A 26,012-nucleotide genomic window follows, 5' to 3' on the forward strand; every position below is an offset into this window, starting at 1 on the left:
ATTTTCAAAGTCCAAATTATCGATCCAAACCGCTAGATGTGATCTCTACAATAAAATGTGCTTGGAGACCAAATTTTACATTTTTTGGAATTTTCTTACTATTTATTAAGATGGGTACAAAATTCAATGGTCTGAATTTGACTAGTTTTTGTACCCATCTTAATAAATAGTAAAAAAATTCCAAAAAATGTAAAATTTGGTCTCCAAGCATATTTTATTGTAGAGATCACATCTAACGGTTTTGATCCACGATTTGGACTTTGAAATGTAGAAAATGCTTGTTGTAACTTGACGTAACACAAAAATTATTGTAACTTGATCCCTCCTCTCTCTCTCTCTTTATATATATATATATATATATATATATATATATATATATATATTAGATTTTATAAAATAAGTTAATACCATGTCTTATAATATTTTTTTTAAAAGACTCATGTGTTGGAAATCTTCTACATATACACTAATACTATACTTTCTGATTTTAGTAAAAAAAATTTCACGCTTAATTTTTTACTCTAAATCATTTATACACATAAAAAATAAAAGTTATTTAAAACTTAAATAAAACCACAATTGTATATTTTACATAAGCAAATAATAAATGAGAGTAAATAGAGAGAAGGAAGAGGGATGAAAAGAGGAGGAACAAGTAGGGTTCACAAAGACATTTTGTTAAGAATTTTGGAAGGAAGACATTTTGTTCTATATTTTGAAAAAGAATCACACTTTGTAAAATTTCTCCTTAAATTTCCACATACACAATTATTTCAAGTGAAGATATTACTCATTTATTGTTACTGTAGTATCCTATTTCAAAAGGAATCAGAGTCAGTTTGATGAAAGTTATATCAAATTTGGTCTGATATTTTGTTAGAACTATTAATCCAAATCAAATTTTACACAAACAATTTTAAAATTTGTACGAAACTTGATGTGGATTGAACAACTCCGACTAAACTTCGAACTGAATTTAGTTTGATATTTATCAGACTGCCTCGCTCCATTTATCATATTTTCGGAGTTTAGTATACTATATCTATCTATAATGATTTAGAACTTTCACATTAAGTATCTATGTTACTATTTTGTACCCAATGTGTCAATATCTTGAGATCAAATTTAGGTAAGCCAAATATCTCTTCAGATATACATGTCGGTGAATGAATCATCAGAATCAGGGTTATGTCAGGAAAAAGAATTGATGATTAATTGATTATAATTAACAATTACATTACATCGTTGGTCAATAATTTAATGGATAATCTTAATAATGTTTTTAAATTTGAAGCAAGAAATTGTAGATGTCATCAATACATGAAAAAGACGCAACATGTGTTTTATCGCTTTGTGATGGATCATCAAATGCACGGGAACCTATTTTTACAGCGTGAAATTCTATGCGTACATCGTTTGAATTTTTCACGGATCAAAATGCCCCTACAGTGAAGGCAGGGGATCGAGCTGGGCAGGAGCCTTTTGGTCCATCAAAAATTCAAACGTTGTACGCACCAAAATTCACTCTGTACAAATGGGTTCCCAAATGCACCAGGGAAATTCAACTTAAGCCCTTAAATTGATTTTTTTTTTTGAGTAAAGATTATAAATCAAGTCATTTAACTATTTAATATTGATAAATAATTGATAGCGACCTCTACTAGACTAAAGATTGATTCATAAACTTAAATTAATCCTTAAACATTCAATTGTATCAAATTGAATCTCGAGCTCCAGAAAAAGAAAATCAAGTTGGGCCTTGAACCTTGAAAATGAACCAAGTTGATCCTCAAATAATCATTTTAGACCGAATTAGTTGTTAAAATTTCAAACAAAAACCAACTTATTCTAAAAACTTCTTTAGAAGAAATTGAAATTTGTAATTTTTGAAATATAAATTGAAATTTGTAATTGTACTAGACTGTTTTGAAAGAAGTTTATCCATATTTATCCAAAATCAGGAAAACTTTGGCATCAAGGTGTCAAATTATCAAATATTTTATTTGTGCATCTCAAAATGTAATTTTTTCGTACTTTTTGTTGCAATAGCCTCACATTGTATTACTTACTATCTATCTTGAATATATAATTAAAAATGAAGGTTTGTAATTTTATTATTCTAAAGCAGTTACTTTTTATTATATTTAGATATTTCTTAGTAATAAATGTCAGTGATTTATCTTTTTTTGAATGCGCATTCGTTACGTACTGGTCGTTTCTTATCTATATTAGTTCCAAGGCAAACATAAATATGATTTTAGCACAATTCATTCCGAATATGTTTTGTTTAGCCTCTATAGGAGAAACATGAAGACAATGTAGAAAGAAGAGAAGAATGAGACAAAATATATAATCACAAGGTCCTTGTCAAAAATTAGGTATGATACTGTGAAATGGGGCCAAGGAAACATCTCTATACGTCCAAGCAAAAGGCAAATTAAGTTGGTTAATGTTGGAAATGCACTTTTTTCTGTAGACATCGGTGGTAATCTGTGTCAGATTACCTTTATAATTATAGTAGGGATTAGACATGCAACAACGTTAGTGTGTATACTGTTACTGTATAGTCAAAATAATATTCACACATTTTGTAAGCACAGAATATCATGTCTAAACGTCGCTTATAAAATGCGTTTGTCAATTTGTAACTAACTAGTATTTCATGATTTATAGATAAAATAACTATCATAATATAGTAGAACTAGGGTGTTCCTAAGTTCATCTCAACTCTAAAATTTATCGGATTGGCTTCAAATGACGAATTCAAACTACTAAAATCCTTATACCTTATGAGCAGTGTTTTAAAAATCGGTTTTTATTCGGTATTCGAAAAGCCACCGCATATACGGATTTTAAAATGAAAATTCATATTAATTTGTATACAAAGAAAGTATTTATGATTGACTGTACATATTAAACTGGTGATAAAATGTTAAAATATTGATCCTCATCTCATATAATGAAATACTGAAATATTCATATATTGATATCAATTTGGCCGAATATGCGGTCAAATATGCAGCCGAATATTCAAAATCGTATATTGGACCGAATACTCATTTTCTATTCGGATTCCAAACGAATATGCATATTCGGTCGAATATTCGACCGAATAGACCGATTTTTAAAACACTGCTTATGAGTGATGTGTCGACATGTGAAATTAATTTAGTATAAAGTCAAGTGGTAAAAATTAGAAGTTTATAAATTAATTTGAATGCATTCATTTTTTATATTTTTTTTTACCACTTCTCTATACAAAATTAATTTTAAATTTTAAATTTTTGTATGTAAATACATCACTCGTAAAGTAGAATGATTTCAACGATTTAAATTCATCATTTGAAGTCAATAAGATTTTAGAATTGAGTTCAGAGCAACTAAGTTCAACCCTAGTTCTACTAATCATGATATGGCACTTGTGCATTATTTATGATACTGTATTATATATATGATATATGATTTATATAAGAGGTGAACTTTATTAATATGAATTTAGTTGACAATATATTCACACGTATAATATAACAATGTTAACGCTATAAATAATAATTTATTATGAAATCGACAATTCAAATATGATCTATACTTAATGTATGTCATACACTTAATAATGATAAAATTTGATGCAAATTTTTATTATTTATCAGATAATTAAATTAAAATTTTGCAAATGATCCATAAATAATGGATCATGATAGAATATTAAATTACACTCAAATTATATGAATTTAATACAACCAATTAATAAGGGTAATAATGCAACAAATATTGTTATGATTGTAAAGTTAATTTGTTGTCAATAATTTCAAGTCGGTACAAAATACCAATTATGATCACTTGTAAACTGCTGATAACTGTTTGATGCATTGATAACATTCAATGACTCTAAACATAGTTCCCAAACAAATAACTAATCGTTGTAGTTCATTATCATTAATTTTCCAAATTAAAGTTGTGTATGGATGCTTCTAGACACTGCAAAACTTTGGTCATTTCTGTTTTTGAACAGAACCAAGATAAGGCAGTTGATGCACTAGGCCGATGACTCCCACCAAATTTGTGAGAAAAAAAATTATTTAAATTCTTAAAATAGTGAAAAATAATAAAGTCAATAAAGGTTTGATTAGTGCGCCAAATTAGTGGAGGTAAAATGTAAAAACATATTGGGTCCATTGGGACAGCTGTTACTGCAAAGAGAAAAAATAATATAATATTTTACATCAGTGATTATATAATCGATTTATCAACTTTATATTTGCAATTTTACGTCAGTGATTATATAATCGATTTATCCACTTTATATTTGCGAGATTAGGTCTTTGACAACGATCAATGATATAATAAGGAATATAATTGGGCTTACGCAAAGCCCAAGATACACGCTGTGGATCTCATTCTACTCCATTTTCCTTGGCAATTTTTAACAAATCCAAGGGATGATAGATTTATTATTTTGGTAGTGTTTGGTAATCATGTCTTAGAGCTTCTTAGTATTCTTTAGTGCTCTAAGGAGTCTTCAGTTCACCAAACAGGTGCTCCTTTATCAAATTTAATGTCACCTCAGTTCTTCTTTTGTCCATCTTTTTTAAACTTGTCTAAGTTTTTAAGTTATGGTTTCACACGGCTTAACTATTTTGTCAAGTTTAAAACTTTTTTTAAAAAAAATAATTTTCAACTTGATTGTCTAATGGATGCTCCATTGTGTAGCTTAAAATTTAAGCTTCATACAGTTGCCGAATACTACCATTTGTGATCAAATTGTTCAAACTGATCTTGACCTGTGAATCGAATCCGAGAATTTGGGCTTGAAGGTAAATACCCTCTCGGTCTCTCATTTTAATAAGAAAATTTATATTTGAGCAAATCCATGAAAAAGCCCAAAACTCGGAGGGGGCGAAAATATTGGGCTCAATCTGATATAACTTGATTTTTCGGACTTTTTCAATAATTTTGGGTTAGGTTTTAACCAACTCACCAAAAAAAAAAAAAAAAATCTTTTAACCGGTACGTATCTTTTTTCAAATAGAATTAGTGAACTCAAGTCTAAAATTTATCAAATATGTTTCAAATGATGAATCCGAACCATTGAAACCCACATACTTTACGAGTGATACATCTATATGTGAAAATTTGAAATATTTAAATTAATTTAGTATGAAGTCAAGTTGTCAAAATTAAAAGGTTAATAAATTAATTTTAATTCATTCATTTTTTGAATGTTTTTTGACCGCTTGACTTCATACTAAATTAATTTGAATGTTTCAAATTTTCACATGTAGACGCATCACTTGTAAGGTATGCAGATTTCAACGGTTCGAATTCGTCATTTAAAACCGATTTGACGGGTTTTAGACTTTAGTTCACCAAATAATTTGATGAACTTAAGAACACCCTAGTTCTACTCTCTTTTTTCTTCTAAATTCATAACCAATATTTTTTTGGTGAGTTGGTTAAAACCTAACCCAAAATTATTGAAAGAGGGAATGCCTTGGGTCAAGTTATTAACCTAACCGGTACATATCTTTTAAAAAGAGTGTTTACTTGCGCACACCTATTTTTAATTGAATTTTTTTCTAATATATATTATATATATATTGTTATTCATTTTCATTTATACTTGTTCCAATTTTGATTGTTCATGGTATAAAATATTTTCTATAAAAATAAAAGCAAACAATATGAAGAACGCAAAATGTAAAAAAAAGAAAAGAAACAAACAAACAGACATTCAATGTTTTAGGCTGGCCTAGGGCATGTCCGATGGACATCGAACCTAAGTCAGTCCGATACTCTCTTGGAACCGTTTGGTTCTCTTTATGATTCATGTATTTTTCTCAATATTTGTGCAGATCAAGTGCACATGAATCATGAAACAAATTGTATGATTTTGAGCTGACGCATACCGATTTACATCCCATGCTCATCAGAAATACCCTGCTTTATTTTTGATATGTTACTCAGCTTTTTTTTTTATTCAATAAAAACATACAATGCTATAAATATTTAAGGATACCTTCATCACTTCTTACTCAAATTAACAATTATAAGTAAATTTAATCTATTTAAGGGGTCATTCTTTTATATTAAAGTTCAGGATTTTCATGTAAAGATTAAAAGTATGCGAGTATTTTTAACAAACTAATAATTTGACAAAGACTGATTGGTGTCATTGTCTTTTTTAACGTCAACCAGCGATTGCAAGAATATTTTTGACGAACACATAGTTTGACAATGTCTTCTGTCATTATCTTTTTCAAGGTCAACCGGCGAATGCAAACTGAGATTATTATAAAAGAAACTTTAATATCTTTTCATTGTTATTACTCGTAATTTTTATAAACAATATCTACAAAATCTTGTAACTGATATATAAAAAGAACAAAATATTTCTAGAAGTACCTTTAAATATATATGCTTGTTGTATTTTGCAAACCGAGACTAACGGGTTACGATATTGACAAACTAATTTAGCTTGCGAATTATTAACGGTTCTTGGCATGTCTCATTTGAAATTTTCTAGAAGCGCATTACAAGTTTGACTTGACCGAGTACAGAGTCATGTCTTGGGTCAAGGTTAGTGTACTATATTTTAAAGCTCCGTTGAATGGTAAATAATTGTTTTTCCGGTTGTTTTTAATTGAACTTGGAAAAAAAAGGACAAATCGATAACCAAAAAGAGGAAAAATAAAATATTGATAAATTGTGCCAAATTTCACAACAGAGACAGTACATGTCAGTCATCAGAAAGAAGACAAAATAGATAACCAAAAATAAGAAAACAAGTTAATAGATGCACTGAGAATCATGGCAAGGTACCAACTACCAATTAAGTACGGTACCAACGAGATGCAGGAGATTTTAAATATTTCGAGCTGGAACTATTCAATTGAACAAAACAACCCCACGGAAAGAGACAATCCATGTGTTTCACAAAATGAAGGACATAAATCATAAATGTGATCAAAGTACAGAGTCCATATGACTCTGGAAATAACTGGAACATGCAGGTACCAGCAATAAGCATGGTATTTACATTTATTAGAAACATAACCATATGATGTACAAAAACTTTAAAAGATGAAGTATTATTAAAATATATTAGAACCCTTTAAGCGCATGTTAATGTATAAATATCTCCATCAATCTTCTGTATAAAAACCAAACAAAATTTGCCCCCCCTATTAAGCATCCCTAGTCATTTCCTACTTTAGAATTAAAAATAGTAGGCAAATTCTATACCCTTTATTTAAAGCACTAACCTTAAAAAAAAAAATCGATATCCTTTCTATGCTGACATAATGTAACAGAAAAAAAAAGGGAAGAACAAAAAGTAATAACAAAGAAAGAATAGAAGAAAGAAACAAAAAAGGAAAGAAGCTGAGCAAAGCCCCACAATTCCTCAACATAATGAATCAAATTTATGTTCATGCTCTTCTTTCACTATTATTGGTCTCCAATTGCATCAAAGGTATAAGAGGTGGCCTGAGTGCACGATCACCTCCGTATGTTGCCCCTCTCTTAAGAGAATTCGGCAAAATGTGGGAGCTATCGCCATTAATTTTCTCACCAAATCTGGCTTCATTAGGATCAATTTTAGGTGGACAGGAAAAACTCCGACTATTCTTCATAAATCCTACTGAGGCACCGTCCCGGGGTAGCGGTACCAGTACCACCCTATGCTCCTCATCAGTTGCTGTTGTATAAAACATGTCATCCCCTATGTCGTAGAAGTTTCCTGTTCTTACCTCTTGGGCTAATGAGCAAGCCCAACAAAATTGCCATTGAATGCAGTCTGTCACTGAGGATTGGCCACAGCAGGATGGATTTCCGGGCAGTTTAAATCTTTTCCTCATCTGAATCCTCCAAAATCCCCCATATAGCAATGCGAATATACATAACACAATTCCTGTTATTCCGACAACGTATCGTACTGTGACATCGTCTATGTTAAGCGCAGTTATGTAAAAAATTAGTAATGGCCCGATGAATAACAGCGCGAATGTGAATATGTGCACGTACATGTTTCCCATGCCTAGCCTCTCAAGGTTCCAACCGAAGACACAGAGAGTGCAAAGAGACGAGAGAACAAAGACAGTTACGTCATCCCAACAATCAAAAAGCCCGCCAATCCACTCGGGGCTAGTCACCACAACTGTTCGATTGTAAACCGTCATGAGCTCAGTTTGATCAAGTTGTGGTACAGTTGAGTTACAGTTTTCGTGCTGAGACCGTCTTTCACCATGTTCAATGTCTTCTGATGCTAGTTCTCTCTGCCTAGCAAGAGGTCCGAAAGAGGTAAACAAACCCGCTATAATCGGGGATACTATCCCAATCGCGTATCCAAGATTCAGAGGCCAATCTGGTCGGTTGTGTCTATTATAAGCCCAAAAAAGCGCGCAACAGAAGTACTGAGCGAAACATGTTAGATGGAGAAGAAATACCACAAATAACATGCTCACCCTTTCGTGTGGTTTTGGCCAATTGCCCTTCGAGTAGAGATTCCTCACATCTTCTCTATCTTGTGGCTGCCATCTTAGAATAAGTACCAAATGGTGAAAAATTCTCGGGTGTTGATACACACACATAATGGTGAACAGTGCGTTTAGTATTTGATTTACCACCTCATTCCATTCTGATCTAGTTGAACTGCTTGGTATTGCGCTATTGAGAGCTCCAATTGATATTAAACCCCAAATTAATAGCCCGATTGCACAAGCTAACAACCATATAAACAAGGCAATGTTAGACGGGTCCTTGATCCATTTCTTAAACCAAACAACGAAGGATTGCCATCTGATCCTTCTAACAAAAGGTACGCGAAAACGGTTTCTATGGTTTGGATTAAGCTGTTCGGTTGAGGCAGCATCGCCGGTACCTTGGTTTCTGTTTTGTGCAGCACGGCGCATAGGTAGCCACCGGCCTGCCATGAACCACTCTTTGGATGGAGCAGCTCTAAGAAAATCCAAAAACCTAGTTTCTTTGTGGCCATGAACAATTGCTCCCTCTTCGATTGATGGGATGTATATGGGTATGGGTATGAAATCTACAAGCTTATTTTTGGGGTCACTCTTTTGATTAAATGTGGAAGGCATGTTGGTGTCGATTTGCATTTTGATTTCAATATCTTCCTCAATTTCACTTTGTTGATGGATTGAAGGGGGTGGTTTGGTCTCACTACGCATTTTGACATTATGCATTTCCCTCGTTTCACTTCTTTGATTGGATGAAGAACTCACACTGGTAAACATTGGAGCCTCAACTTCATATACATCTTCGTAGTCATCTTGGTACTGATCATTGGCATTTCGGTCTATGCTGGTTGATGAATGAGACATTTGGTGAGTTAATATCACTTTATTACACTTCAATTGCACAAATGTTGCTCAATCATCTGAATTGACAGAAAGAACAGGTAAATGGTGTTAGAATTTTAGCTAACAAAAAATAACCTTCTGTAAGAAAAAAAAGCAAGCAATAGCTAAAAAGCCCCATGTAAAATTGAATAGACATCACAATAAAGTTTTATTTAAGTTTAATTACATGACCAAAATTCCATTGGAAGCCAGATGTTGGTGAATGTTGGGGAGAGAAATAAAATCTAAATAACAATTATCAATGAACCATCCTGAAATAAATTAAATTTTACTTTGATCGGTCTATATTCTTCCTAGATTTTATTGATAATTCATTTTGTGCTAAAATTGAGATCCTCATCTAAATTCATCCCTACTTTCGCTGCAAAAATTAAAAAGGAGGTTGCATGTTCTTCTTGAATAGTATATAAATTTTTAATATCGCAAGGCCACAAAATTTTAAGTATTCACAGGACATTCGTTTTGTACATTTCTTGGAGAAATGAGTTGATTGTTAATCAAGTTACAAATGCATAAATAAATTTCATTTAGATATTGGACCAAAATGAGATAATATAGCAATTTTGTGTACTTCTTTTTTTTTTAAGTCAAGGTCACATAAATATATTAGCTCAAACATCATATGGCATATGCATCACACCATATATGATATATCACTTTCAGCTTTTCAATATTATAAAAAAAATTCAATGTAATAACTTTCAGATGCAAAATTTTGAAGCAGAATGGACTTATGTTGGTGCATTTATTGGAGACATATGTCAACTGTTTGCCATTACTCCACCACAAATGCTGGTTCCTTTCCGCGTAGAGGTGCCCGGTGGGACTTCAATTTAAAGGATAGAGTAATTATTAAACACCATCAATTTTTTGAAGGATGCATATCAATCTTTTTCAGTCAAAAGTCTATTAATTTCAACAATCTAGACGACGGTCTATACATACAACAGAGAATCTATGAACACAATCAATTTAGTTTAGAAAGAACTTAACAAGATTCAAAGAATTAAAATAGACACAACGGCAACTATTGAACAGAAGTTATGTACATTAAGTTGTCTCTTTTCAATTAAGTTACTATAATTTCCAAAAGGCCTAGATAAAGCCGTGTATAAATTATAACAATATATAAAAGATGAGAAAACTGGTTTTGATCCTTTTGGATTCAATACAAATGAAATTAGACCTTTCTCGTTCTATTTACCAGAAAACAAAGATGATCATTTGTGATTGGGACAGGGGGAGAAAGGAGTTGACTTATATCATCGGTTAAACGTGCCATTGGGGAAATTAAACTAAAAATTAGAAGAAATTTCTTGTTAAAGCAGGGACAAAAAAAATCAAGAGCTTACAAGAATTAGTACCTAGTAGAAGTAAAGCAAGAAGTTTCCATCCCCCAAGAGCATCAACTCCTGAATCCTTTGCTAAAATCTCAGCAGTGTAAGAAAGGTACAATACTAGGCTGGGCTTGAATTTATTGATGAAGATGAGAGTGTCAGAGGTGAGAAGGAAGCACACATGGCATTTTGCAATTAATTATGGTGGTCTCTTATTGAATTCCTTGGGTAGAAGTAGTAATATTATGTAGGGGATTGAAATTGACTGAGGCCGTGTATGAAACGCTCTCATCTTCTCAACAATAAAGGAAGAACTTGATTGATGGGGGTGGAAAATTCGGAACTGGAAAGTCCAGTTTGACGGATGGGTAGACTGAAAGATCAGTTTTTTTATTTATTTTCGTTTTGTTGAATTCCAGTTATTGAAAAAGAATAGAAGAAAGAACAGTATAATATAATGGTCCCACGCTACCACTAGCATGTCTTTACTTTTAGTGAAATTTCATGTGCACTCCTAAAAAACCTCAAAATTACGTATCTTCTCTCTAAAATACATGAACATCATATTTGTCCTGATAAATGCAATAAAACTCACAAATTTACTCATTTTATTAATTTTTTCTGTTAGAACTCATTTTATATTTATAACACATCCATTTTACATTTTATTAAAAATAAAAATATGCAGTATTTGTAGATTAATATTCTGTTTTTTAACTTCTAGGTTTGCAAGTGATTTATTTTTGTACTTATTACGCTATAGTATCATTTAGGTATATACTTGTTTGTGTGTCACGAGTAATAAATGAACAATTTGCTATCAAAATTGTCTATTTAGAAGACTATATATTTATCCTAAACATGTTACATATTTTTTATTTTTATAATAAAAGATAAATTGTCACTTTATAAATTTAAAATGAGTTTAAATAGAAAAGTTAATAAATTGGGTAAAGTTTATGATTTTTTTTAAATTTAGAAGGCTAAATCTGATATTATGAATTTAGAGGAGCGAATATGTTATTCAAGGTTTTGAGGGGTATACATGAATTTTCCCCTTCTTTGTAATTTTTGAGTTAGACTGCATTATGTTTTTTTTGGGGAAGTAAGATTATAATTATACCCACCGAAACTGTTCTATTTATATATTTCCCAATACAAGTCTAAATTTAGATATCCATGTAAGTTTTAAAATCTCAGTATTTACACGATGAAATGTTTAAAAAGGAATTAAAAATGATATTAAAATTTCATAACAAATATATTGGACAAAATTGCCCTTCCATTCCGTTCTTTAATCCCCCACTCCTTTGCTAAGGAAAACAATATTTATTTGTGAAGTTTCTCTACAGATGCCGGTCACCAATTTTTGTTAGGATTCTCTCAAAAAATATCATTTAATAATGAGTTTGAAGATTGAAAGTGTTTCCTTTAATTCGTTGAGGAACATAAATTCTGCATTCCGTCTCCGCAGCAAACAAATATTCTGCAAATAGTTTAATACTCCTAATTCATAGTAATTTTATAAGAATACATCAATCTCAATTCTCAAATAATGTAATTCAGAAATTGCATGTAGATTAGATTTTTTTTTTTTCAGTTGATTCTGGACACATTCAATTAATTAAATTGTCAAAAAGGATAGTTATGCTTCAAATAATATATAAAACTTACACAAATTATTATTAGAACATTTTCAAAGTGATACATAACCAAAAATATGTGTAAGCACTTGTTGCCAATTATATGCATAATAGATGTATATGATTAATTTTGAAATCCTTTCAAATGATTAAACGATAAAAATTGATAGTTATACCTACAATATTAAAAAATATACTTCCAGAAGTATTATGAGAGCAATATCAAAATAATTAATCAAGTTTTACACAAATTATTATTAGAGTAATTACGAACGATTATATCAATTTCAAAGATAGTTGTAAAACAACATTTCCTGCAAATTGCATGCAAAATGATGTTTTCAATTAATTATGAAGTCATTTCAATTGATAAAATAATAAAATCAAAAGTTTTATACCTAATTTTTTTTATTTAAAATACTTTCACATAATTATTAGAACAATTTTGAAAGCATACATCAAGTTTTAATAAAAATAAAGTATAGTAATGAATTTAAAGCAAATTACATACATATTAGATAATTAATTAATTCTACGAACATTTAAAGTGATTAAACTATCAAAATTGATAGTTATACCTCAAATACTATCACATACTTGCATTAATATGCATATTTGATGTTTTCTATTAATTCTTATAGCATTTCAAGTGATTATATCACCAAAATTGATTGTCATTGTCCAAAATATATAAACATAGAGAAATTGTTATTAGAGCAATTTCAATAGGATATTTATATTTAACACCGAAAATAGGATCAAAATTCAATGATAATAGACTAAGATCAAAGTTCCATTACTTTCAAAGAAAAAGATGATTTCGATTAAACACATGCAAGTAATTTTAAGATATAATATGATTACTGTCCCAACAAAAAGCTACGGATTACAACTCTTGGATATGCTTCCATTCTTATTAGTCTTTCTTCCAGTTTTGTTGGCCTGAATCATTCTTGGGCATAAATCAAAGAAATCGATCTCAATAATGGATACATCAGAAAAGGGTTGTCTTCAATTCAGGGTCAATTTCTGAAATGATTTTTATATTTAGATCAAGGTTCTAAATAGTGTTTATCGCGTCATAGAGGGAAGCCTAAAAAAAAAGCTATAGCGAACAGCGTCGCTATAGCGAAAACTATGCTACATAGTGTTTTTTTTTTTTATAAAAATTATATCATATATTTATACTAAATATTAACATTATCTAAGTCTCATAAACAATAAATAACACCAAATTGCGACTCAAAATATCCATAGTAATAATAATATTATAAACTATCAATCTTTTTCTATTCAAAATATATATATTCAGCATCATGACATAATCTATCTTTTTTATTTAAATTTCAAAATAACCTAGACATCATGGCATAATTAACTATCTTAATCTATTATAAATATTCAAACAACCATATAGTAAGTATCATTTTGTTACTTCAAGAAATATTTTAATATATTCAATCTGAGTCTTTATTTAAAGCCCATATAAATTGAAAAAAAAAAAAACAGCTCATGTTGCATAGCGCGTTGTAGCTTCCTTCTTTGATTTCGTTTGATGGATCTCTCATTTAATAATTGATAATTTAATATAAAGCTTACTACGTTAATTGCAAAAAAAAAAAAATCACAATTAAAATTCAATCTGAGCCTTTATTTAAAGCCCATATAAATTGAAAAAAAAAAAAGCTCATGTTGCATAGCGCGCGCTATTTGCGCTACACACTGTGCGCTATAGTGGACCGCTATTACCGCTATAGTGCCTGTAGCTCAAATAGCGTGTTTTGATGCCATAGCTTAGCGTTTAGTCTCCAAAAACGCTATAGCGGCGATATAGCACCGCTATAGCGTGCTATTTAGAACACTGATTTAGATCGTTCAATTTGTTTATTAGATAAGAAAAAAAGGTAGGGATTAGAGAGGATGAGATATAATTAACTTGGAATATTTTATAAATAAATATTCAAGATTTTGAGATTTAGATGAGTAAATTTTCAAAGAGTTAGGCTGGGGTGCTATGGATAGCATAGTGGCCTCTATGCTACGGCTCAATATTCGAGTTTTTAAAATCCAAACGGTCGATCCGAACCGTTCATCTTATTTTCCATATTAATATCTGCTTGGAGACCAAATTTTATAATTTTCTGAATTTTTTTACTATTTATTAAGCCACTTTGAAAATCGCTAATCCAACGGTTTTACTGTTTTGTGCAGCCACCGTTGGATCAATAATTTTGTAAAATACTTAATAAATAGTAAACAAATTCAGAAAAATGTAAAATTTGGTCTCCAAGCAGATATTAATATGGAGAATAAGATGAACGGTTCGGATCGACCGTTTGGATTTTGAAAACTCAAATATTGAGCCGTAGCATAGAGGCCACTATGCTATCCATAGCACCCGCTGCTCATTTTCAAATTTAGATGGGTATGTATCCAACTTCTCCTTCTTTCAGCTACCATATGACTAACCAAAAGATACAGAAGTAACCAAAAGATAGGATTATTTTTTGTGGAATGTAAATATCAAATATGTAATACATAGGATTATTTTTAATGGAATGTGATACACGGAAAATATTTGTAGGGACAAGAAAATCTAGAGGTAAATATTTTAATAGAGCAGTTTTGATTTTATACAGAGCACAAATTATACTTAGAACTGTTTTGCTTATGTAGTTTGTGCGCTGCATGAAGCAACAACGGTTATGGTCATAGCGGCCCGAACTTATTATGAATAAATATAAAAAAATTATTAAAAGAATAAAAAATTATAAAACTGAAAATTTGAAATTCCGATCCATATATATTTCAATTAAAATAAATAAGAATTGTGATTTAAAAGCCTAGTCCATCCAAGATTACAATTTTAAAGATCGCTTCTTTGCAAGTTGTTTTAAAAGTCCCGACTCATTAGTGGTATATATTCAATTATTATTTTTTTTTTTGTGAGTAAAGGTTGGAGGTCAAATTATCAAACTATTTAATACCCTTGTTATTATAACAAAATATTTTCTCCATCCAGATTTTGAATCCATAACTCCTCATATAGAGGCTATGTGTCTTTGCCACTAAATAAAAGACTAGTTCTTATATATCCAGTTCTCCCTTATTTTTGTTTATTAAAAAACAACTGAGCGTATGACAGGGTTTAAAAATCTGACCGTTCTTTTAGGACCGAGCATTCGAGCAAAATCTCTAGTGATAATATGAACTTAGTTTTGTTTTTATTAGAAAAAGATGGTGACAGTCTGAGTTTTGTTTAATATTTTCTTAGATATTTAATTTATTAGTATTTTAAGATAAAAAAAATCGGTATAACGTGTCTTTACAGTTATATCTCTAATAATTGCATAACAAGTCAACAGCCGACAATTAAATAGGTTCAGCTTTCGTCAACAAATTGCATGCTTGGGGCCTACTTGGTTTGACTATTGAAAATGAAATTGTACATTTTGAAGGAAGAGGTGAATCAGCTGATATTATGTTCTAAGGTCAAATTTTGATCTGCGCTTCTTTGATTTTTAAGTATTTCAGGAACAGAGGAACAGGTAAGGTGAACTTCACAAGAAAATATTAAATTCTTATATATATGGATTTTGTGGATTTTTGGTTGAACTTGCATTTTGTGGTCATGTCAGCGCAATCAACAGGAAAAATGGTAGTTTCGGGTAAAACAGAGTGTTTATTGCTGCTTCATGGAACCATATGCATGTGAATACTCTCCTTTTGTTTCCCTATTCTATATAAAAAAAATAAAATGTTTTATTTAGAAAATATAGTTTATTATCTATACCCAATTATTATTCATTGATAATGAATATTTTTTAAGTTAAGGAGCATACATCCAAGGGTCAAATTAGAAAATTAGATCGAGGACTGAAAAGTAAAACAAATATGATCACTGAAAATTAAATTCAAATCTCCACAACTACAAAATAAAATTATAACTACTAAACTACAATCACAGATTTACAATTATATGAATTCAGATCTGGTGAAATACCTGACCCGAGTAGAATGAGATCTCTGAGCTGTCAACTTTGAATTTTTTTGATAAACCATAATTAAGAAAATTATTTTTACTAAATCAGCATGATTGTCTTTTTTTTTTTAAAAACCACAAAGACCGAACGGAGCATTCAGTCTCGACTTTTCCCTTTTCTCCAGACCGAATGGTCCGTTCGGTCTCAACAATTCTAAACTTTTTTTTATACGGGAAAGTGACCATCGCCACAGAAGATCCGAAAATTGCCAGACCCTGGGAGCCATTCGGTCTTGTGGGTTTTGTTAATTTCTGTGCACCCGTCTCTGTCTGTGTGGCTCCTCCCATTCCTCTCTTCCTCTCTTCCTTTCTTCCTTCCTCTTGAACCGTTGTTCCACTATTTTTTTTAACTCTCCAAATTAGTATAATTTTAATTCTAATCACATAGGTTTGTGTATTTTTGAAAGAAGAACAAGAAAAACTTCAGATCTACAAGTTTCGTTTGGTATGTGTTTAATTCTCTTATTTTTGATAAATAATCCGAAATTATGAATAAATGGTTAGAATAAATGGTTTAGTAGTATAAATGGTTTATGTAGTAATTGTAGTATAAATAAATAGTTTATGTGTATTTTTTTCTTTTTGTAGTATAAATGGTATATGTGTATTTTTTAGTAGTATAAATGGTTAATGTAGTAATTGTAGTATAAATAAATATTTATGTAGTAATTATAGTTTAAAAAAATGGCTTATGTAGTAATTTATTTGCATGTAGCAATTTATTTGTATGTAGTTTATGTAGTAATTGTAGTATAAATAAATGGCTTATGTAGTACTTTATTTGCATGTAGTAATTTATTTGTATGTAGTTTGCATGTAGTATAAATAAATGGTTTATGTAGTAATTATAGTATAAATTATTTTTGTAGTAATTGTATTAATTTATTTTTATAGTGTAATTTAAGTTTATATAGTGTAATTATTAATTGTAGAATTATTTAGTGTACGTGCATGTAGTAATTGTTGAATGATTTATTTTTTTTAGTTTAATTTAGATTTTTGTAGTGTAATTGTAGAATAATGTAAATTAATAGAATGAATGTTAATATTTAATTGGGTTTGCATGTCATGCATGTCAATATTGAATTGGATTTGCATGCTAATATTTTTTTGTATGTATTTATTTATATTGTAGTGAAAAATGCAAGGTGAAATGCAAGATGAAATGCAAGGTGAAGAATCTTTATTGCAGTTGCCCCATTCACAATATCAATCACATGCGGCAACTGTAATGGTATTTGTTTAATATCGGTTTGGATTTAAATTTACTTATTAAATTCTTGAATTCAAATTTAATTTTTGGTTAAACTTTTTTTGCATGACAATTATTGTTCCAGCCTAATCATTGGTTGCTACTGGAGCTTGCCAAATGCACATTAACTACCACCAAAGTATGAAAGAAGGTTTGAAGAATTTAGGATTGTATCAGATGGTCGAAGTCCACTATTGTCAAATTGACAAAGGGTTGATCACTGCTCTCGTCGAGAGGTGGAGGCCCGAGAAGAATAGTTTTCATCTTCCGGTGGGGGAGTACACAGTGACATTAGAAAATGTTAGCTATTTGTGGGGCTTATCTGTTACCGGTAAAATATTTTTTGCTACTAATTTATACTTTTGTTATTAATTAAAATTTTATACTAGTATAATTTTGTTTAACATCTATGTTTACAGGGAATGCTATCTCTGGATGTACCGATGATAATTGGTCACAATTGATCCTAGATTGCATAGGACATGAAGTGTATGATGGTTATGAATGGGATGATAATGATTTTTATTATAAAAGGTGAAGAATTCAGGTCTACCCAATGAGAAAATATCAATTTTACAAAACTATGTGCGTCTTGTATGATTGAGAATAAATTTTGGAAATATGGATTTGGATGGAGTCAGTGACCAGCAGATAACCAATCGGCACACACAAACATATGCAATGGAGTTGTTCGGGTCTATAATATTTCCCAATGTGAATGCAAGCTCCGTTCGGTTAATGTATTTACAATTTCTGAAGGATTTAGGACCTCGAGGTGAGAACTATTACAACTGGAAAGTTGCTGTATTTGCATGCTTGTATAGCGAGTTGTCACGGGCATGTAGATATAAAGTAAGTTCAATTAATGGTCCATTATTACTGCTTCAGATGGGGTCTTGGACTCGGTTTCCTATAGGCCAGCCCAGACCACATGATATACCATTTGACGGTGAACCAGTGGATGAGAGACGGGCTTATGGAGCAAAATGGACTATTCCGCATCTATGGGAGGGTAACCTTAGGAAAGGTACATTTTAATAATAAATATTATGTTTTTTCCATCTAAGTTTGTGTTGAATGTACACTTATAATTGTCATGTGTTTACAACTTAGGCACATCGCAATCTCGGGGTCAGTTTGAGCGTTTGAAGTCCAATGTTGTCAATTGGACGCCGTACAGAGGTTACCAAAACATAATGCATTGGTACGGGATAAGAGACCAGCCGTTCTTTCCATGCCGCGTGTGGTGCATCCATTTATGGGAGGTAGAGTATCACCTTCTCGAGAGGGTTTTTTGGCAGTTCGGATTATTTCAGGCAGTTCCTCTGCCAGCCGTTAGCTATCTTGAGAATATTCGCAAATGGACACGAGGTCGAGGGTTGTTTGATGGAGTCTCTGTGGACTGGAGCAAATATTTTCATCAATTTATCATGGCACCTCCCCAAAATTTTGCACAGCGTTCTGAACATGGACATCTTTATCCTTATCTTTCATATCTTGGGCAGATTTAAAATAAAAAATAAAATATTTACATTTAACAATGCTATGAAATATTTATTACATTTTCACTTTTACCCAAGGTATCACGAGTATATGGAATGATTCTTCCATCATGGCATGTTAAGTGTGTATTCAAAGCAAGACAATGAAGAAATTATGAGCCAGGCAGTACTCGAACAGGAAGGACACGTAGCAGATATTCGGTATGTCCCAGATGCCATGATTCAACCTCATTTGGTAAGTATTTTAATTTTTCTTTTTAATATATTTATTTTATTTTATTGTATCACACAAATTATCTTTTAAATATATCATTTTCTTGTAGAGATTCCGCCAGTTGAAGCAGACCGCAAAAGGAATCAGTATGGTAAATACGCCTTGACAGAAGGCTTTTGGACTTATGATGCTTGAAAATAATCGTGATGTCCTATCCGATCTTGGGCAGATTGCACTGTTCACAGCCATGCTCGAGCAGGCAGAACTTCCGGTTGATATAAGAAATATCGATACCAGCACTGATTTTCTAGACCAATTTTTGAGGGAACCACGGGTTGAAGTTCCTCAAACCGCCATGTATGATGATATGTCCGACATTTTTCAGTCGATGAGGTCCATTAGGATAGAAGGGCATACCCTAGGAGAAAGTGGTGCCCTAAGAGATGGTGGTGTCGGTCCATCAAGGGCAAATACTGCTCGACGGCAAAAAAAAAATCTAACAGATATAGCGACTCAAAATTTAGACATGCTAGGGACAGAGAATATATAGATGAAGACGAAGACTTAGTGTAGGTGTTTTAGCTTATGTTTTGTATTGCGTATGTTTTGTTTGAAGACTTATGTTTTGTTATTTAGCTTATTTAGCTTATTTATTTTAAGTATTTAATTTAGCTTGTATAGTTTATGATACAATTGTAATTCCATCCTAATTAATTAGTTCAGTATAGTTTTTGCTAAAGCTAAATCCATAGTCTTCTAGTTAAATAAACATAACTCATAATTGTTCAGTGTTTACCACGTCTGAATATTCTACTCAGACGACTAGCTATAGGCCGGCTACCAGATGGTTGGCTACCGGATGGCTCTGCTTGGCTACTAGATGGACGGCTATCGGATGGCTCTGCTTGGCTACCAGATGGACGGCTACCGGATGCGCTTCTTCATGAACCTTGTGTAGTAGTTACCTCTGCATACATATCGGATGCCTCTGGACGTGGACCATATATGCTTCTTCGTCTTCCACCAGTTGCTCCTTTCAAATAATGACAAAAAAATGATCACGTGTGTCAAATAATTAAAATATTCACTTATTCACTATGTAATTTCCAACCTGAAGTTCTTATTCTATTTGATCCCTCTGGACGATGTACTACATTGCGTGGCCTAATTCGAGCTTCCATATCATCCATATAATTTAGAATTCTCTTGTGCTTCCTCCTACCCTTATTAATTTTATTTGGGTTCGGCCTGATTGTAGGTGCTCCCGCGTCAAATGGCCAATTATGGGCGTTACCAAAGTCGGAAAAATTACCTCTCCAAGTGTTGACATAATTTTCAACGCTATAATAGTGGCTTACATAGTTCGTCGAATTTAGACATAACTTGCAACACACCGCTAGGACATGTTCGCAAGGAATGCCAGTAAATTACGATTTTTGACACTCACAAACAGGCACCCCCCTCTCCAAATAAAAATCTAACTTCATACTTCATATCTCCCTTCACTCCCTACAATCAATAAATTAAAATAATTAAATGTTACCATTTATAAATTTAAACTGATAATTTAAGTAAACAGATAACATACCGTTATGACGACTCCATCATGAACTACGACCTCAAAAATGTTAGGCCCCATTGGTATCACTTGATGCTTTAATCCTTTTGAAGTCTGATATTGTAAAAATGATAATATGTTTTTTGAATATCTCATTCCTCTTTAAACCCACTGTTGAGCTACCTTACCTCTTTTTATATACCAATCCACAATTTTGTAAAATGTGCGCTCAACTATTGCTGTTACAGGCAGCTGGCGAGCCACTCAAAATACGTTGTTCAAGGATTCTGATCCGTTTGTAGTCATTATACCCCACCTATTCAGGCCTCCGTCATGACATTGTGTCCATTTATGGAGTTGCAAATGCTCTTCTTCGAGATTTTGCAACCGTTTACCACACCACATGACATACTGATGAGTAGTAATACTCCTGCCTTTTATCAAATCCATACCCTCATCAAACCTCCAAGGTTTCATCTTACACACAAATTTCTTGAATAATTTTTTGATAATTTGGTCCTTGCACAACTTGTAAACATTTGATGCAATATGTTGAGAACATAATCGATAAACTGCTTCACCCCTTTCCTCACACCACCCTAAATCAGGTCTATCAAACACTAAATAGATTGCAACATGCTGGTTTGATATACACATATCCGACCAGGACCGACAATATTTTCACGTACAAATTGCATAAACCAGTCCTAATTGGATGAACTCTCCTCATCCGCAATCCCAAACGCAATTGGTAATAATTGTTGATCTGCATCATAAGCGCATGCCATGAATATTTTCCCTTTATACCTGCCGGATAGGTGTCCAGCATCTACACTTATAACTGGTCGGAGATATGACCAGGATTCAATGCATGGACCGAAAGCCCATGCCACACGAGTGAAAATACGGACGCCCATTTTTGTAGATGGTTCGTGCTAAATTACGTATTTTGTGCCTGGGGTAGACATCTGGATTGCACCGAGCAGAGAAGGTAACAGTTCGTAGGCTTTTTCCCAATAACCAAATAAATCAGCAATAACCAACTCCCTCCCTCTCCAAATCTTGTTGTATGAAGGCTGAACCATTTTGTATATATTTCTAACTACAAATTGACATGCTTTAATTGACATCTCCAGGTCCTCCTTTAGACCAAATTTGATTATATCTATAATCATCCTGACAGTCAGCTGACGACTATCTACTTTACAAGCAATACTGTAACAATTGTGCTCGTTTGGGTTTATTATAATTGTCTAATTTTCTATCTCAGTGGTTTTTGCGTATAGCCTCCATGGACATTTCCCACTCAACTGGGATTATTACAATTGGTATGAGTTTGTTGTAATTCTAAGTTATGATTAAGGGCAAATCCACCCAACTGGGATTTAAGATCGACTTTGGATTCAAACATCTGTCCCACTGAAAATTGACCGTTAATTTTGGGTGGATAACCAAAAAATGCTTCATCATTGTAAGGCATCGGCACATCGTCATTAAATGTCGGGAAAGGATGCTGCAATCCCCGATTAATAAAGGGAATAGACATTTCCCACTCCTTTATTACTTCTGTTATTCTAATTTGATCCTCTATTTCAGCCATATCATCTTCCCCGATAACTGGGCCACCAAGGTCAGAGTTTGTGTCTGAGCTAGTATTATTATTCAGCTCGTCAAAACGAGTTACCAAATCATTATTTAGGGTGGATCATCACAATATATGGGTGAATCAAACACTATTGTGTCTCTGCTACTTCTAGGTACACTACCCGGATATGGGTCATAATTGGTCTGACTAACAAATGGTACTGACTCAACCACTAAATCAAGAAGTCTAAAATTCAGTACCGGAGTGGCATGTGTGAGCACCATGTGCCATATCGTTTTGTGATCTATGCTAAATAACTGGTATTTTTCTACTGAGCCAGGGGGTGCCGTGTTCAAACGTGCCCTGATTGTCAAATCGAACTAGCTAGGAAGCAAATAAATGCCAACATATATATGTTTTCTTAGCTCATCAAGACTCGTTAAGTTAGCAACAGCAAATGTGCAGGTCGGTGTGTCTGAAATTTCACATCAATGATAAACATTTATTATTACTTGAGACATTATCTGAACAAAAAAAATTTCACAATCAATCGTTGATATCATTTTTAATTTACAACCTGGAATATGTACGTAATTGAAAAAAAACTTACTACAATCTTTAGATGAAAGCTACCAACACAATGCAGAGGCCGATCTGTAAAAACACAATATTTCGATGGAGGTTGATTTTCAGCTAAAAATGGTGGAAATGAAGAAGTGAATTGGAGAAGAAGAAGTTGAGGTAGGGAGGAAGAATAGTTGTCTTTATATGTTAGATTATGTCGATTATGTCGGTGCATAGAATGGAGGATTCTATTTTGTAGTGATGCTGGATTATGTCGGTGGAAATGTTGGGTTATATTAAAAAAAATCAAGACCGAACCCTCCATTCGGTATGGAGAATTCCACGCTACACATGTACCACACAGTTCAGCACACAGTGCCCATATAAAAAAAGTTTAGAATTGTTGAGACTGAACGGACCATTCGGTCTGGAAAAAAAGGAAAAGTGGAGACCAAATGCTCCATTCGATCTTTGTGTTTTAAAAAAAAAAAAAAAAGCAATCATGCTGGTTTAGTAAAAATGATTTTCTTAATTATGGTTTATCAAAAAAATTCGTCAACTTTGGTCTAACACAAATCTCAAAATGGATTTCCCTCCAATATTTCAAATAGATATCAAATTGATTTTAACTGAGTTGAGAGTATTCTACTACCTTTGATGTGTGTGGACTATATAAAACCTTTATTAAATAAAAATTCAATTAAGTTTCAATATATGTAATTAAATTATTAAAAATTATGAACTGGTTAAGCATCAAAGAGCTAAGTGTAGATCCATCCATACATTCAACAATCAACATTTGCGAGATCATAATCTATTTGGACATGATAAATCATGCATCATGGCAACTATCCGCTCACTCGACCCCCGAGAAGTCCCAAGAGCTGTCATTGTTCATTTTGCTATGCTTTGGAAGCTATGTCGCATTCATATTCATGAATGGGATGACTTGCCATATATACCACCGCGTATCTGGCCATACCAAGACTTCTCTAGCTCGTACTTCCCGTATGGGGACAACTTCATTGAGAAAGATATACTATCTCCGATTAGAGCACATGCAGTGTGCTGCCATGACAGTCTTAGAGAGGCATGCACGCCCAATGCGGGACCTTCCGGCATTGCTAATGTGCAAACCGACAACCTCCATGGCGAGAGCCAAGTCAATGTCCCTCAAGAAGGCAGTGTATACTCAACGGCCGAACCAATGGTGGTCGAAACCTCGCAAACCCTCCACTCTCCACCCACTGACCGGAATACACCACCAAGGGTTGCAAACCTTAACTCACATTTGCATGCACCAGAATTTACATGTCCAAAGCAACGTGTCATCACCCCAACCCCTCAAATCAAAGAAAAAGATTTTCTATCTAACACAGGTCCCTCATCCTTTCTCTCCCCCCCCCCCCCCCCCCCACTAAAGACTTGGATAGCATGCATGCACTACACGTGGAAACTTGATTTGAACAAGTAAACAATACTCTGGAACATCCTATCTGTCTCAAATCTAAAACCTTGGATACTGGGTTCTCATTACCCTATTATCTTGCCATATATAAACACTATTAGAGTGCTCCATATACCTCCAACAGGAGTGTTGTATTAGGGTTGTAAATGTCATATTATCTTGCTATCTAAAGACATTACTAGAGTGCTCCAAACAACTTTATTTGGGGGTGTTGTATTAGGGTTGTAAATGTAATTATCTTTTCATATAGAGACACTACTAGAGTACTCCAAACACCTTCAATTGCAGTGTTATTTTAGGGTTCTAAATGCCCTATTATCTTGCCATATGGAGACACTACTCAAGTACTCCAAACACCTTCAGTTGGAGTGCTGTATTATTGTTGTAAATTCCCTATTATCTTGCCATTTAAAGACACTACTCGAGTGCTCCAAACAATTTCAATTGGATTGTTGTATTAGGGTTCTAAATGCCCTATTTTCTTGCTATATAGAGTCACTATTAGAGTGCTCCAAGCACCTTAAATTGCAGTGTTGCATTAGGGTAGTAAATGCCCAATTATCTTGCCATCTGGAGACATTACTAGTGTGGTCCAAACAACTTCAGTTGGAGTGTTGTATTGGGGTGGTAAATGCCCTATTATCTTACTATATCTAGTCACTACTAGAGTGCTCCAAACACTTTCATTTGGAGTGTTGTATTATGGTTGTAATACCCTATTATCTTGCCATATTGACACACTACTAGAGTGCTCCAAACACCTTCAATTTGAGAGTTGTTTTAGGGTTCTAAATGCCCTATTATCTTGCCATATAGAGACAATACTTGAGTCCTCCAAACACCTTCAATTGGAGTGTTGTATTAGGGTTGTAAATGCCCTATTATCTTACTATATAGAGTCACTACTAGAGTGCTCCAAACAACATCAATTGGAGTGTTGTGTTGTAAACACCCTATTATCTTGCTAAATAGAGTCACTACTAGAGTGCTCCAAACACCTTCAATTTGAGTGTTGTAGAAGGATAGTAAATGCCCTATTATTTGCCAAATAGAGTCACTATTAGAGTACTCCGAACACCCTCGATTGGAGTGTTATTTTAGGGTTGTCACTGGCCTATTATCTTGCCATCTGGAGACTTAACTAGAGTGCTCCAAACACTTTCAATTGGAGTGTTGTATTGGGGTTGTAAATGCCCTATAATCTTGCCATCTTGAGACATTACTGGAGTGCTCCAAACACCTTCAATTGGAGTGTTGTCTTGGGGTTGTAAATACCCCATTATCTTACTATATAGAGTCACTACTAAAGTGATGCAAACACCTTCAATTGGAGTGTTGTATTAGAGTTGTAAATGCCGTATTATCTTGCCATATAGAGACACTACTAGAGTGCTCCAAACACCATCAATAGGAGTGTTGTTTTAGGGAAGGAAATGCCCTATTATCTTGCCATCTAGAGACATTACTAGA

General features: G+C 32.9%; 1 protein-coding gene and 1 long non-coding RNA gene across 2 annotated transcripts; one reads left to right on the top strand and one right to left on the bottom strand.

The window, feature by feature from the left end:
• Nucleotides 1–7,157: 7,157 nt before the first annotated feature.
• On the bottom strand, nt 7,158–10,883 carry LOC144555726 (uncharacterized). The gene is made up of 2 exons (XM_078304137.1): nt 10,742–10,883; nt 7,158–9,394 (listed from the first exon to the last, which is right to left on the bottom strand). Exon 2 carries the CDS (start codon nt 9,336–9,338, stop codon nt 7,428–7,430), a length of 1,911 nt encoding a protein of 636 aa, XP_078160263.1. The 5' UTR covers nt 9,339–9,394; nt 10,742–10,883; the 3' UTR covers nt 7,158–7,427.
• Nucleotides 10,884–18,443: 7,560 nt separating this feature from the next.
• LOC144556077 (uncharacterized) lies at nt 18,444–20,066 on the top strand. The gene is made up of 3 exons (XR_013512206.1): nt 18,444–18,678; nt 18,765–19,388; nt 19,477–20,066. It is a non-coding gene; the product is annotated as an uncharacterized LOC144556077 (long non-coding RNA).
• Nucleotides 20,067–26,012: the final 5,946 nt, after the last annotated feature.

The sequence above is a fragment of the Carex rostrata genome, chromosome 6 (genome assembly GCF_964058835.1).
Source record: "Carex rostrata chromosome 6, lpCarRost1.2, whole genome shotgun sequence".
Taxonomy (NCBI): domain Eukaryota; kingdom Viridiplantae; phylum Streptophyta; class Magnoliopsida; order Poales; family Cyperaceae; genus Carex; species Carex rostrata.